Source organism: Athene noctua, chromosome 1 (genome assembly GCF_965140245.1).
Source record: "Athene noctua chromosome 1, bAthNoc1.hap1.1, whole genome shotgun sequence".
Lineage (NCBI taxonomy): Eukaryota > Metazoa > Chordata > Aves > Strigiformes > Strigidae > Athene > Athene noctua.
Genome location: NC_134037.1, coordinates 235,628,130 through 235,640,299, shown reverse-complemented (window position 1 = coordinate 235,640,299; position 12,170 = coordinate 235,628,130). Strand labels below are relative to the sequence as shown.

The following is a 12,170-nucleotide window of genomic DNA, read 5'->3' as shown; positions in this document are numbered from 1 at the left end:
GCAGGTGCTGAAGGAGACATATTAGGAGATATGTTCAAGAAATGTATAGGAAAGATAATAATTCCTCTTTATTAATTATGTCATGACAGCAGGGTCAGGACAGGACCACTGTGTGTGAGACTGTATACAGATATATTTTTCCTCAGCAACATTGTGATCTGAGCAGAAAAATAGTTAATATGTTCAAAAAAACTATTGGAAAGTGCTCAAGATGTATTTCTTCTCTTTCTTGCCATCCTCCCTAGTGCTCACATGATATATCACTTGTACTGACTCTCTCTCGCATATCCCAGCCAAACTGCTCCTTCTTTGCTTCTCCAGTTAAACTAGTCTTTCCCCTGTTTCACTGGGTTCGCAGAGAGGAAGGAGATAGAATTAGGAAGCAGGGATCTAAGGGTGCTTACAGAAGTGTCTTTAGGTATCATCAGTGGGCCTTGCCTGGAGATGACTGATATGGTCTGGCAACTCTGTGACTTACCGAAAGATCCAGACTGTCCCCTCTCATAAATCCTTCTATGGAATTCCTTTGTGGGAAGGATAAATAGTGCATTAGAATTTAATTGGAATGAGAAACAGATGATCCAGTCAAAGATCAAGACAGACAGGTCATTTAAATGTTTGTCTTCTATAAACTAATTTGAAGAACTGCTGCTTACAACATCCATTCCTCATTGAGCTATCATGAAGGAATCTTAGCTATTTATCACATTCTCCTGGAAAAGACTTTATCAATGGGTGATGGATGTGACAGGCAACAAGCTAGACATCACAATAATTCTTCAGCCATCTTTGGAACAAAGGACTCAAGAGGCGAGACAATAACTAATTCAACAAAGACTAACAAAGCTTTGAAAGGTCCTAACAGCGTTTCTACTAAAAGGACATGAATTCTTCCAGTGAAACAAGCAAGGCCAACTGGTTGTCCCTTGACCCTGTGTGACAGAAGATAAGACAAAGTTCCCTTGTCAAGCTTGTCACAGAGATGGAGTTTTTAATGACAGCAGGGTTATGCGAGGAAACAAAGGGAAAGAAGAGGCTGGATACAGCAGGGGATAAGTGTGGTAACCTCTCACCCTCTGAAAATGCTGCCAAGCAACAGCCATAGAGATAGCTCTAAAGCAGTAGCTGTTTCACTAGACTGCATTTTATTGCTTTGCCACAGGACACCCACAAAACTTTTCCCAACAGTGATGCCAGGATAAGAAACTGAAAAAAAAAAAAAAAAAAAAAGGATATCTCATTGTGTAATAATTTCATAAGCATTTATCTGTACACAAATGTCATTTCTTTTACCTTCTCATAACTGATAGGAATTCAGTCACTGCTTCAGTTAGTCACAGTCAGTGCTTATGCTGCAATGAAACCTATTCAATGAATGCAAATTTTGCATGTGGTGAAAATTTATGGAGAATATGCAGGGTCTAAGTCAAATGGAAATACTTAGATTAAAATTTAGATTAGAGGGAAAGATGATGCTCCAGATTTACAAAAAATTCTATTAATTCTCTGACAGGAGCCTCCTTTTTCTGACTCAGCTGGTTTTGCAGGTCAGTGTTGCCCAGGTGACAGTACAACTCAAGCATGTACCCTTTAAAAAAAGATCACCGTTAAATCTGACATGGGCAACACATCTAGATTTCACTGTATTTACATTTAAATCAGCTCAAGAAAAAACCTTTATCTTCATTACTGGGAAACTGATCTCTCCAGTTTCATGCCTTAGAGAAGCAGTCATATCTATTTCAAATGCATGGTATCAGAATTTCTCTCTTTTCCCATACTTCGAAAACTTTCCCAAAGCTGAATAATATCAAACACTTGCTGATAGCAGTTCTGGGGAGGCAGATCTCCTCTGGACTGTTATCCTCATGGGGTGAAAGAGAACAACCATTCCTGATGATTCTTCTTTGCTTGCTAACAAGGTCCATTCATCTTCCATCTTCCCTTTTAGATAATGAAAGGTATTGCACCTCTAATAGTGGATGTTTCTTGCCACCCATCGAAAGGACTGACATTCAGCACGTGGTGTATGATTTGGGAATGCCCCATCATCTAATCTTTTCAACTATGTGTGATCTTTGAAACAGTGCCATGACAGCCACCATATGCAGGTATCAAACCTTGGGATATTATTTTTCTTTAATCTTGAATTGTGGCCTCAGAATTCCTGCATTTGTTGATTTTCTCTTAAATCTGTAGGAGATTATGTATTTTTGTGTGTGTGCCTTTGCAGAACTTCAAGGGAACATATGAAGTGGTAAATAATGAAGGACTAGGGAACAAACTGTAGATACCTGTTGTGGTGAATTGTTTGCTGTGTTCTCCTCTGTTTTGGACTGTTTCAGTTAACTCCGAACAAGTTACTCTTTTATGTAGCTATATATATAGACATAGCAGAGTTCAACAGAGATTGACAACTGCACTTCAGTTTCCGAATCATCTAGAATAACACAGTGCTCAATAACTTTACTATCCATTCACATAAATGTGGATTATTTTTTTTCTTTAAAAACAAAGAAAGTGTTTTCACTTTAATTTTTAAAATATAATTAAAAATATTATCCTGAATGAGATACAACAGTTTGATGCAACTTTATGATGGAGAAAGAATACCTCATCATCTACAGTTTGCCAAGGGTTTTCTTTTACTTCAGAGCTTTATTTTGTTTCTCAAGGGTTTTCTTTGACATCAGAGCTTTATTTTGTTTCAAGGATGATTCCTTTGTATCAGTCACTTGGGTGAAATGTAACTATCAAGTAGACAGATTTGTATGCATGATATCATGTTATTCTGGAGATAACAATGCATTTTGCCAAATAAGTTACTGTGAAAAACTTAAAAGATGTGTGATTTTCTTTTAAGTGTATTTATCTATAAATTTGATTTTATGGGTTTTGTTCATTTAGTTAAACAGAACACAAACATTGGATTTTTCTAACTTGATTTTCCTACCCAGTCATGATGATTTGGGAATAGCCAGAATGCCAGGGCTAGATAACAAAAGCAGTTTTGTGAGTCATTGGGTGGTGGTCTATGGAACTTAGATCACTGTACTAGCTATGAAGAAAACAGAAACATTGAAAGCAATAGTAGAAAAAAAAGTCACTTAAATTAAAACTTATTGAGTAAGTGAAGTCAGATTCAAGTAGCCAAATGAACAAACAAGGTATGAGCATTGCCTTGTCAAAGTTAGTAATCTTAGATGACATGAAATATTTAGTGTGGTCTATTTGATTAGTGTGCTCTATTCGATCTGCTTCTCACAAGCTCCTTCTTTGGGAGGTCTTTATCTATGATTTAATAGCTGCCCATGAGTTTGGTACTTTTTATTAACAGACTAAATATTCTTCTTCAACTCTATTTGCCATTTGATGTCTGTCGTCGTGCAGGAGGAAATCATTCTTGAATAACACCCTGTTTGCTAATTGCCAGCTGTCTTAGATAACAGTAGTGTATTGAGCCCCAGCAGTTACACTAGGGAAGAGACCTGGGATCTGTGGTGGCTGAATTATAATTGCTCTGCTATTTTCTTAAATAGGGACAGTTACAGGTACACAGGGACCGGAGTCTGACTATAAATAAATAGAGCACCACTCAGGAAACATGTTTCAATGCAAATGCCTTGTAAGAAAATATCTTAAAAAGACATAGGGCATTCCTCTTCTCACAAAACACACTAGAGACATTTGTGACCTTTAAATATATCCATTATTTTGTCCTTTAGCTTTCTAAATCTATGGAGCTATTTAAATTACAGTAGATACTCTGAAGAAAACAAATTAATATTCATTTTTACAATAGGAGAGGAAGACTATGTATTCCCACTGCCCATAACGAATGCACAGAATAAAATATTAATGTCTGAAATAATTGTAAATGACCCTTTATTACTCCAAATGAAATTCTAGTATATAATGCAGTTACTGTATTGTCTCATGCATATATCAATCCTTCCTTATTCTAACATCACTGTGAACAATAGGAACCACACATAGGTTGGCAGAGAAGGAAAACTGGGAATGAACATGCTTCATATAGAGAACCTTCTTAAGAGACTGAAAGCTAAATTAGTGAGATGTCAGCATATGTTTCAAGTACTTAATTGAAGCAGGACAGGAAGATCTATGGCCCGTATGTAATGTTTTTCAAATCACAATGTATATCATCAAATTCACTCTTTGCTATTCTCTTTTCTGTGGTTTCATGAACAGTATCTTAGTTTTTTTTGTTGGTGGTGGTGGTTTTTTGTTTTGTTAGGGTTTTTTTTGTTTGTTTGTTTTGTTTTGTTTGCTTTACCCTGTAGCTCTTTTTAAGTCCAGATGAGCTTAGAAATCAATCCACTATTGAAAGTCAGTGTCTGATCCTATAAGCAGCTGCTCAGTGGAGTTCCTGTTGACCTTACTGACTCAATTCTGTCAATAACTCTTTGAGCTTCTACTGATTTTTTTGAATCACAGGTTTTGTGACTATGAGGTAACTCAGAGTGCCTCTCTGAAGCGCACTAGTATTGTAGATCAGTATCCTGTGTAGCAAATCTAAGTGATTTTTAATAGGGTTATTCTGGAACAATATAATTTTCATAACTTAGCAAACACAGTGTCTAGAATGACTGTGACAGATACTTACCTCACTGAGGAGAATAAATTAAAATCCCCTTGTAGCCTTTTGCTCTGACAATGAAATAAATCTGTAGATGGAATTATTATTATTATTCTACGCTAGTACTGATGACCAGAAACTTTCTCCATATCAGACATGTAATTCTGGAGAGATAATTCATCTTCTTACATGGTTCTAGGGGTCTGTGCTAACATCAAGTCAACCTAATCTGTTACCTAGCTGTGGGATTGAATAGGACTCTGAAGATAATCAATAATGGAATACTTCTATATAAGTACTAGATCTCAAGCAGCTGAATGTATTTCAGAACAATCTCTAGGCTGATCTCATCTGCAGTGGGGTTTATGTCTATACTAGTATTAGAAGGCTAAAAAAGTGGCAAAAAGTTTATTTGCCTCAATTTTCAGTTATAAGGACGTTTCAACTTCAACTATAAGTAAAAGGAACAAAGCACGTTTTAAGATCATTGTGGTATATGTTTCATATCCAGAAAATCAGAGTTCCTGAGGGAATGGATGCAAGTTTATATTAGAACCTCTCTTTCCTGTTGAGAACCTATGTCTCTTAGGATGCTTAAGCCTTCAATTGGCACTTCCAGTGGCATTAGCAGACATTTGCTCAGTAGCGTCTGCAGGGTGATATCCATTGTCTTTCAGAATCATTATTTTCTCAGGCACTCAATTCTTGAGCAAGATGAACTATGAAAACTCTTTTGAACATGGTAAATTTGGACATTCCGGCTTGCTTTTAAAAAGTTGTTGATTGTCTTAGTCATGAGAACTGACCAAATTGGCTCTCTACTTATCTTTAAAGCACACATCATAATGTCACACAGTCACAAATACTAGAAATGCTTGAATATGCCGACAATAGTCAATGTTCTCTGTAGCTTTCAGCCAAAAAGCAGTTATCAAAACCTCTCTATTAAATGTTCTAGCATTAATCTAGGAGATTAACTAATGTGGAAAGATACAAATGTATTGGTTTCTGTCTGCAATATTTTGCCAGATGAGTACTTTGGAAGAGTGTTTTATTTTACAGCATCCCTTACACAGGGCATCTTTGTACTGAGTGTAATAGAGCCTGACATCTGAATCCACTTTGTTCCTAGGAGTGCTGTGGTATCAGGTAGCTGTAGCCATCTCCTGGTTACCATCGGGTGAAACCCAGAGCGACTTCTTTCAGCAGCTGAACTCCACCCGACAAAAGCATTCTTGCCCACTCAGGCTTTTGTCCCTGTCGAGGCTGATCTCAGCAGGCTCTTCCACAGAAGGCATCCCGCAGAGAGGGGCCGGCCGGGCGCCGGTGGCGGCGGGAGCGGTTCAGCACCACGGTCAGCGCCCGGCGCCCTCCGGCCGGCGGAGCGGGGCACGGCCAAGCGCGGAGGGAGCCTGGATGAAGGAAGTTCGGCCACGACGCTGATGTTTTTCACGGGGAGCAGAAGTCAAATGAAAGGTCAAAGCATGATATTTGACCTCCTGTACTGTATTTTAAACGGACGAAAGGATAAAGCTATTTCACTGACGCAAATGGAATAGAAAACCCGTTTCCGCGTTACCATCATGCTCTTCACAATGTGTTAGACCGAGAGCAATTTGTGCAGCAATAGGGGTTTTTTTTTCTCCTCATTACAGTAAGCGGCAAAATTGTCTGTCTGCTGAGGGCAAGAATAACAGCTGCCGATTACCAGATCTAGGGTTAGATTAAAGAGCTGAAAGAGAAAAGGCATAAAGGGAGGAAGTGACACATTATGTTCAAAAAGATCCATTCTATATTTCACCCCAACTCCCACCGAAGAAATGTGACAGATGACATCCCTTACTGTGATGGCACAGGTTCTGCGGTGAGATTGATCCGCAGCACTTCTATGTACATCCTTGGAGGTGAGCAGGAAAAAGTTAGTGAACCACTAAAAAAATATAGAAGTACAACCAGCATCGACTCTTGCTTCCAGACAAAAGAGGAAGACAGAGACTGGATGTATTCTAAGACTCAGGACTGCTTGAAGTACTTACAGGATCTGTTAGCCTTGAGGAAAAAATATCTTGACAACATCAATAAATTGAAATCCATACACATGGCTGCAGATTCCCCAATGTCCACAAAATCATCCAAAACTGGAAAGAAGTCATTTTTTCCACTTCCTTCTGAAGAGTCTTCTAAGGTAATTCCTAAGAACTTTTGCCATGTGCTTGGCCATAAGTCATGAAGCAATTAGCTATATGACCTATGTTGATTTTCTGTTTTATTGATCTCAGCCAGTTGTCTTTTTACTGTCACATCATTTGAAATGCTGCTAGATACCTTAAGATTCTTTCTGAGTAGTGGGAAATTAAGTATGAAAGACTGGTCATGGAAAGAAATGTATATACCTATGTTTGGGTCGTGGGAAAGAAAATGGGAAAAGGAAAGAGATATGCGAGTATGGGAAGTATCTGAAAAAAATATTATGGAGGAGGGACCTGTTCTCTTAATACTCTGACAGGCTACTTAAGTGCCTCAGAGTTCTCCACTATGGTTATTTATAGCTGTTAATCACTGACAAGCACAGTAATCCCTAGGTTTGCTGGCAGTCTTTTTATTGGCATAAAATTACCTACACAAAATAATTGTAAATTCATTGAAACAAATAGGATTTTTTTTCTGACTGGTCATATAGATTGCCAGTGCTACATGTAACATCAGTGCAAGCTCTACCGGTAGGCTGTAGGTCATGAGGAATTCTTAAGGGTTCCTTTCTCTGTTCATTAGTAAGTTGGCAGGTCATTTTAAGACAGTATAGATCTACACCCTTTACTGTAATGCTACCAGAAAAATAAAACATCATTTTTGGTGCAGATTATTTCCATATATCCTAAAGAGAAAAGCATTACAAAGCTTCCTCCTTGTCCCAGTGTATAGAATGTATGTCACTAGATGGTTCAGTGGTTGATTTGAGTTTGGACTTGATTCAGTGAGGACAAAGGAAAGGATTGCGTCAGGTGGGGTGAACTGTTTAGGTAACATGACCACAAACATTACTTTGACAGCAGACTCAGGTTACCCAGTGCAGTCTTCAAACTGGTTAATAATGGGGAAGGTGGGAAGAGGGGAGGTTTGGCTGACTCACTGGTTAGGCCAGGTAGACTTTACCAAAAAGCTATTGCCACATTTAAATGTTCTGTCACAGCAGAATGTCAGAATGGCTGAAGCTGAACTCTGTTGCAGGCATTGCTTAACCAAAGGACAAGGCTTATGTGTGTAGGACTAAATAGCACATTTTTTAATTTTATGTTTTCATCTAATGCTCATTCAGTCAGTGAGATTTCTCATTTGGTTTTATTAGGCTTTGTGTCATCTTTTTAATGCTTTGAATGGTGACTCTCAGAAGCTAGGAATAGCAGTAGGAAACAATACTCACCTCAGTGGGCCAGAGTAGATTTTATAAAGACATTACTATTTAGGGCCAGGGAAACACCAAAGACAATGACTGAGATATAGGAGAGTGACCTGGTGGTGCCAGGTGCCAGGAGACAAATCTCAACACTATAGATGCAGTCTTTGAACTGACTTTGTGCAATTTGTTACACGAAGATTGGCTTGAGGCCGGGGAGATTTACAGCATACCAGTTCCCTGATGAGCTAAGCAGTGATGTAGCAAAGCAGTACCTGACCAACCATCAGCGAGACAGGAAAAAATGAGTGCAAAAGGGTACTAAAACCATGGACCAGGAAGCTGGGAGCTAGATTCTGCACAACTAGACTTCATGCAAATTCGTGAATTTCTGAGATTTGCCACTGAAAATACCACTTCAGAAAAATGCCAAACTTAATGTGTTTGGCAAACAAGTGTATCTCCCACAGTCTGAGGCTGAGTACTGTCACCTGACTGTGACCAGCTATCTCTTATGTATGAACAGCCCTGGTACTGGCTGGCATGTTGACTCCATGAGCTGTCCCCTTAAGAACAGACAGGGACATCAGCAGGATATGTCACCTGTATGAGTCATTCTTTCCAACAAAAATGGCAGGGTCGAAGCTGCACAGCCCTGGCTTTGCAAAATTTAGGGGGAGGTCAAGCCTTCTAGAATAGCCAGAATACTCTGCTACCTAACTACAAATTTTATGTTCACAGGTTGCAAGGCTTGTCTTATCACCAGGCTTGAATGGTTTTGTCCCTAACTACCCGTTTGTGTTAAATAGCCTGTCAGTGGAAATTCTCTTCTTTCCCCTACCTGCTGCATGATTAATGTTGTTTGTCCAAACAACCTTGTCCTCATGGGAGGTTTAATCCAAAGATCCCTGGGGCCTGGACTACAGGCTGACTGTGGATTCAAAATTTGCCACTTGGGTCTAGTGAGAGAAAGTAGAGAGGTGGGTCAGATGCTAGAAATACATAGGCATTTCTTTAAAATGCTTTTTAACCAATAAGGGTTTAGTCATAATAGCAGTCACTATTTTCAGTAGCTGTATGGTAGCAGCTATCTTTTAGCACTTCTGAGAATGTCAATCAGCCCATAATGTCAGGAGGGGAATAAGCTAGCTCATCTCTCTGCCTCCACAGAACAGGGAACAAGCTGGTCCTTCAGAGATGTGATACAGTGTGTATCCTTTGCTTGCATGCTTGAAACCCAAGGTAGCAATTTTCTGACTTGGTGTTGCTGCCTGACAATACACCTAGCTTGGGCTGGCAAGGAAAATATACGACCCTTCATTAGGTAGAGCCTGGCAGGAAGTATTCATCCCATATGGACCTACAGAATTGCTAACTGAGGCTTTATTACTGCTTCAGCATTTATAGACAGGCATTTGCTTTTTTTTATGAAGACAGGCTCCTAATTTTAAACCCCATGGCTTTCCTGTGGGAATTATCACAGTGTTGAATGACTCATATTTTAGCACACATGGTCCTTTTCCATTTCAAAAAGACTTTAGCAATTTAGATCTGGATTCATTTCACCTAACCTAGGCATTTTAATAAGATGCTTAAATTAGTAACCAAGTTACCCCACAATCCCTTTGCAGCTAAGAGAAAGAGCTGCCTGCAGAGGGGAATTCAGCCTACCTAAGGCCTGACTCATCTTCTGAAGGTACTGGAGCCCTGCATTAATTACAGAAGGAACCCTGCATGACTACATTTCTAATGTGTGTCTCATTAGGCGCCTACTGCTAGGTAGAATAAATTTGACCACAAAGCCCAGCTGTCACTTAGCCACCTAATGAAATGGCCTGATACAGGGATTCTTGGGGATTTTATAACTCCTGGCTAGCAGCGCCCAAGTGGAAGATGTTTGGTGTTGAGCATGTAACAAGATGGATGTTTGTTACACTCTCTCCTGCTTTCTTTGATGACTACAAACTATGGAGTAGTCTGGACATCCGTCTTTTTCTGACAGCTGGAAGTATGGAATCAAATACAATTTTTGCAACTTCCTTATACAGTTTGTTCATTAAGAAGTCACTGTGCCCAAGTAACTGTAACTAAATCTTTTTCTCCTTATCTGATCAACAGGCATCCATAGAGAGAAAAGGCCCACAGTCTGGTTCAGATGTAAGAGAAGCAATAGCTTTCTTCGACTCAGTTATAGCAGACCTGGATTCAGAGAGATGTCGGAGAGTTCCTGATGTGGATCTGCCAAATGTGGATGTTGATTTTGATGGTGCAGTATAAACCAGCCAAAATATTATTATTATTGGTGTGCAGAGTGTAGAGGGAGGAGTAAGACCATGTGTGTTTATTTAATGGATACAGTTTTCCTCCAAGTTTTACTTCCCAGATCTAGGACCATTACATGCAGTATGTGAAACTACAATAATACATTACTTGTTCCCTGTTGAAATGGTGCAGTTACATGAACAATGTAGCATGTTTAGTGCTGGAACAGTGCTTGCCTTCTGCTCAGGGCTGATTCCCAGCCTTGCAGCTCTACCCCAGGATGTCTTTGGAGGATAGCTATAAAAAATATAAGGATAATTTTTTTCTTCATCTGGTTTTAATTTTTCACACGAAGAAATGGCTGGATGTTTTCTCTCCAACCAGCAAAAAAAGAAGTAATTTCAAGATTAGGCTAAATAATGGTATGTTTCCATCAGAAAGGATGGGATTGCCCAGCTACATAAAGAAGTGCCCATCTGAGCTCATCATCTATCCTGTATAATCAGTGGAGAGAAACAGACATTTCTCTTCTTTGTCTGAGGCTAAGGTGGATATCTGAACCAGGCCAGATTAGCTGTGCCCTAGAGGTGTGCATAAAGGGACTAACTCTGATGTACATATTTACTGCAAACATTAAAATACTAGATAAGATGAATCCCACCCCAAGTGACATCCTGCAGTGAAACCTGTTCCAGGAAGGACCCAAGCAGGCACCCTGTTCTCTCACTGTGCATTTAAAAATATCACTGGCAAACTGTTAACACCAGATTATCTTCTGTTTTGCAGTTGCTACCAGCACAAGCGAACACAGTTTACATTCAAATTGGATCCTTCGTGCTCCCCGGAGATACTCACAAGATACTGCCCAAACAGCAAAAGCTGCAAACCAATCTCAAAGAAACAGCCAGCGGAGAACCACTGGCTCTAGGAAGAGGTTGGAAAGACACCCCATGTACTTGCCCAAAGCTGTGGAAGGCGCATATAGCACTTTAAAATTTAAGCCCAAAACACGTTAGAAAGAATATTGAAAGAATATTCCCTCTTCAGCTGAAGACAGAATATATGAAATAGGGCATGTAAGAGTTGCTTTTTTTTTTTCCTTTTTTTTTTTTAAATCTGATCCATCTCTTTTACACTCTAGAAGTGACATGTGCATGCACTGAAGGTTCTTTGTGTGGGACATATTTTAAGCCATGGCTTTTCCAATGTTGGACTCATATGAGGGTTTAACTCATCGAGTTCACTGTGCCTAACAATACTGCTTTGTCATTCAGCTTGGGGGGAACTCCGGAACTCCAACTTGACAAGCCTTTTTTCTAGTGCTGTTGTTGAAAGCAATGATTCAGATTGCCTGGTGCAGTAATTTTTCGTCTGACTCCAGCACTGCAAAGCAATTCAAGCAATTCAGAGAATAGGTTGGAGCTTTTTCACCAGTGTTTCCAACTTCAAAGCAGTGAAGCAGAATTTTCTCCTTTTTTTTTTCATGTGAAAATTTGTATGTGCCATCATTGACTCTGTGATCTGAGAGTATACAGCAACACTGAGGTACAAGCAGGCTGTGGTACAAGCAGAAAAAGCTGCAGTGAAAGAATTGGCATTAGAAACCTGTGTTTGGAGGAACTGCTCCAGTGTGTTTTGAAAAAATAAGCTATCTTGTACTTTGCTTGCCATTGGGAATGGTTCTGTCCTTGGATACAACATCAAGGGATTCACTGCATGCAAAAATGTATACAATTTTTTCCATATGGTTACACCACCTGCTAGTTTTCATCTATTTTAACACCCAGTTCCTGAATCTAAACATCCCAGTGTACACTAGAAAAGCTTAATGTCTTGGAGAAGAACACTTTGTGAATAAATTGAAGCAAAGGTTGTTCTCAAGGGCAGAAGACAACTTGCAGGCAAATTCACTGC

General features: G+C 39.4%; 1 protein-coding gene across 1 annotated transcript; it reads left to right on the top strand.

The window, feature by feature from the left end:
- Positions 1-6,371: 6,371 nt before the first annotated feature.
- On the top strand, positions 6,372-11,337 carry C1H13orf42 (chromosome 1 C13orf42 homolog). Its single transcript, XM_074931663.1, has 3 exons — positions 6,372-6,785; positions 10,113-10,260; positions 11,043-11,337. The coding sequence occupies exons 1-3, from the start codon at positions 6,372-6,374 to the stop codon at positions 11,270-11,272; spliced, it is 792 nt and encodes a 263-aa protein (XP_074787764.1). The 3' UTR covers positions 11,273-11,337.
- The last annotated feature ends 833 nt before the right edge of the window (positions 11,338-12,170 follow it).

What these genes read in the sequence shown, in the direction of transcription:
- C1H13orf42 (XM_074931663.1), top strand. Translation starts at nt 6,372, where the DNA reads ATGTTCAAAAAGATCCATTCTATATTTCACCCCAACTCCCACCGAAGA. An exon ending in CTTCTGAAGAGTCTTCTAAG is followed by an intron (nt 6,786 to 10,112) that starts GTAATTCCTAAG and finishes TCTGATCAACAG; the next exon opens with GCATCCATAGAGAGAAAAGG. An exon ending in TGTGGATGTTGATTTTGATG is followed by an intron (nt 10,261 to 11,042) that starts GTGCAGTATAAA and finishes TCTGTTTTGCAG; the next exon opens with TTGCTACCAGCACAAGCGAA.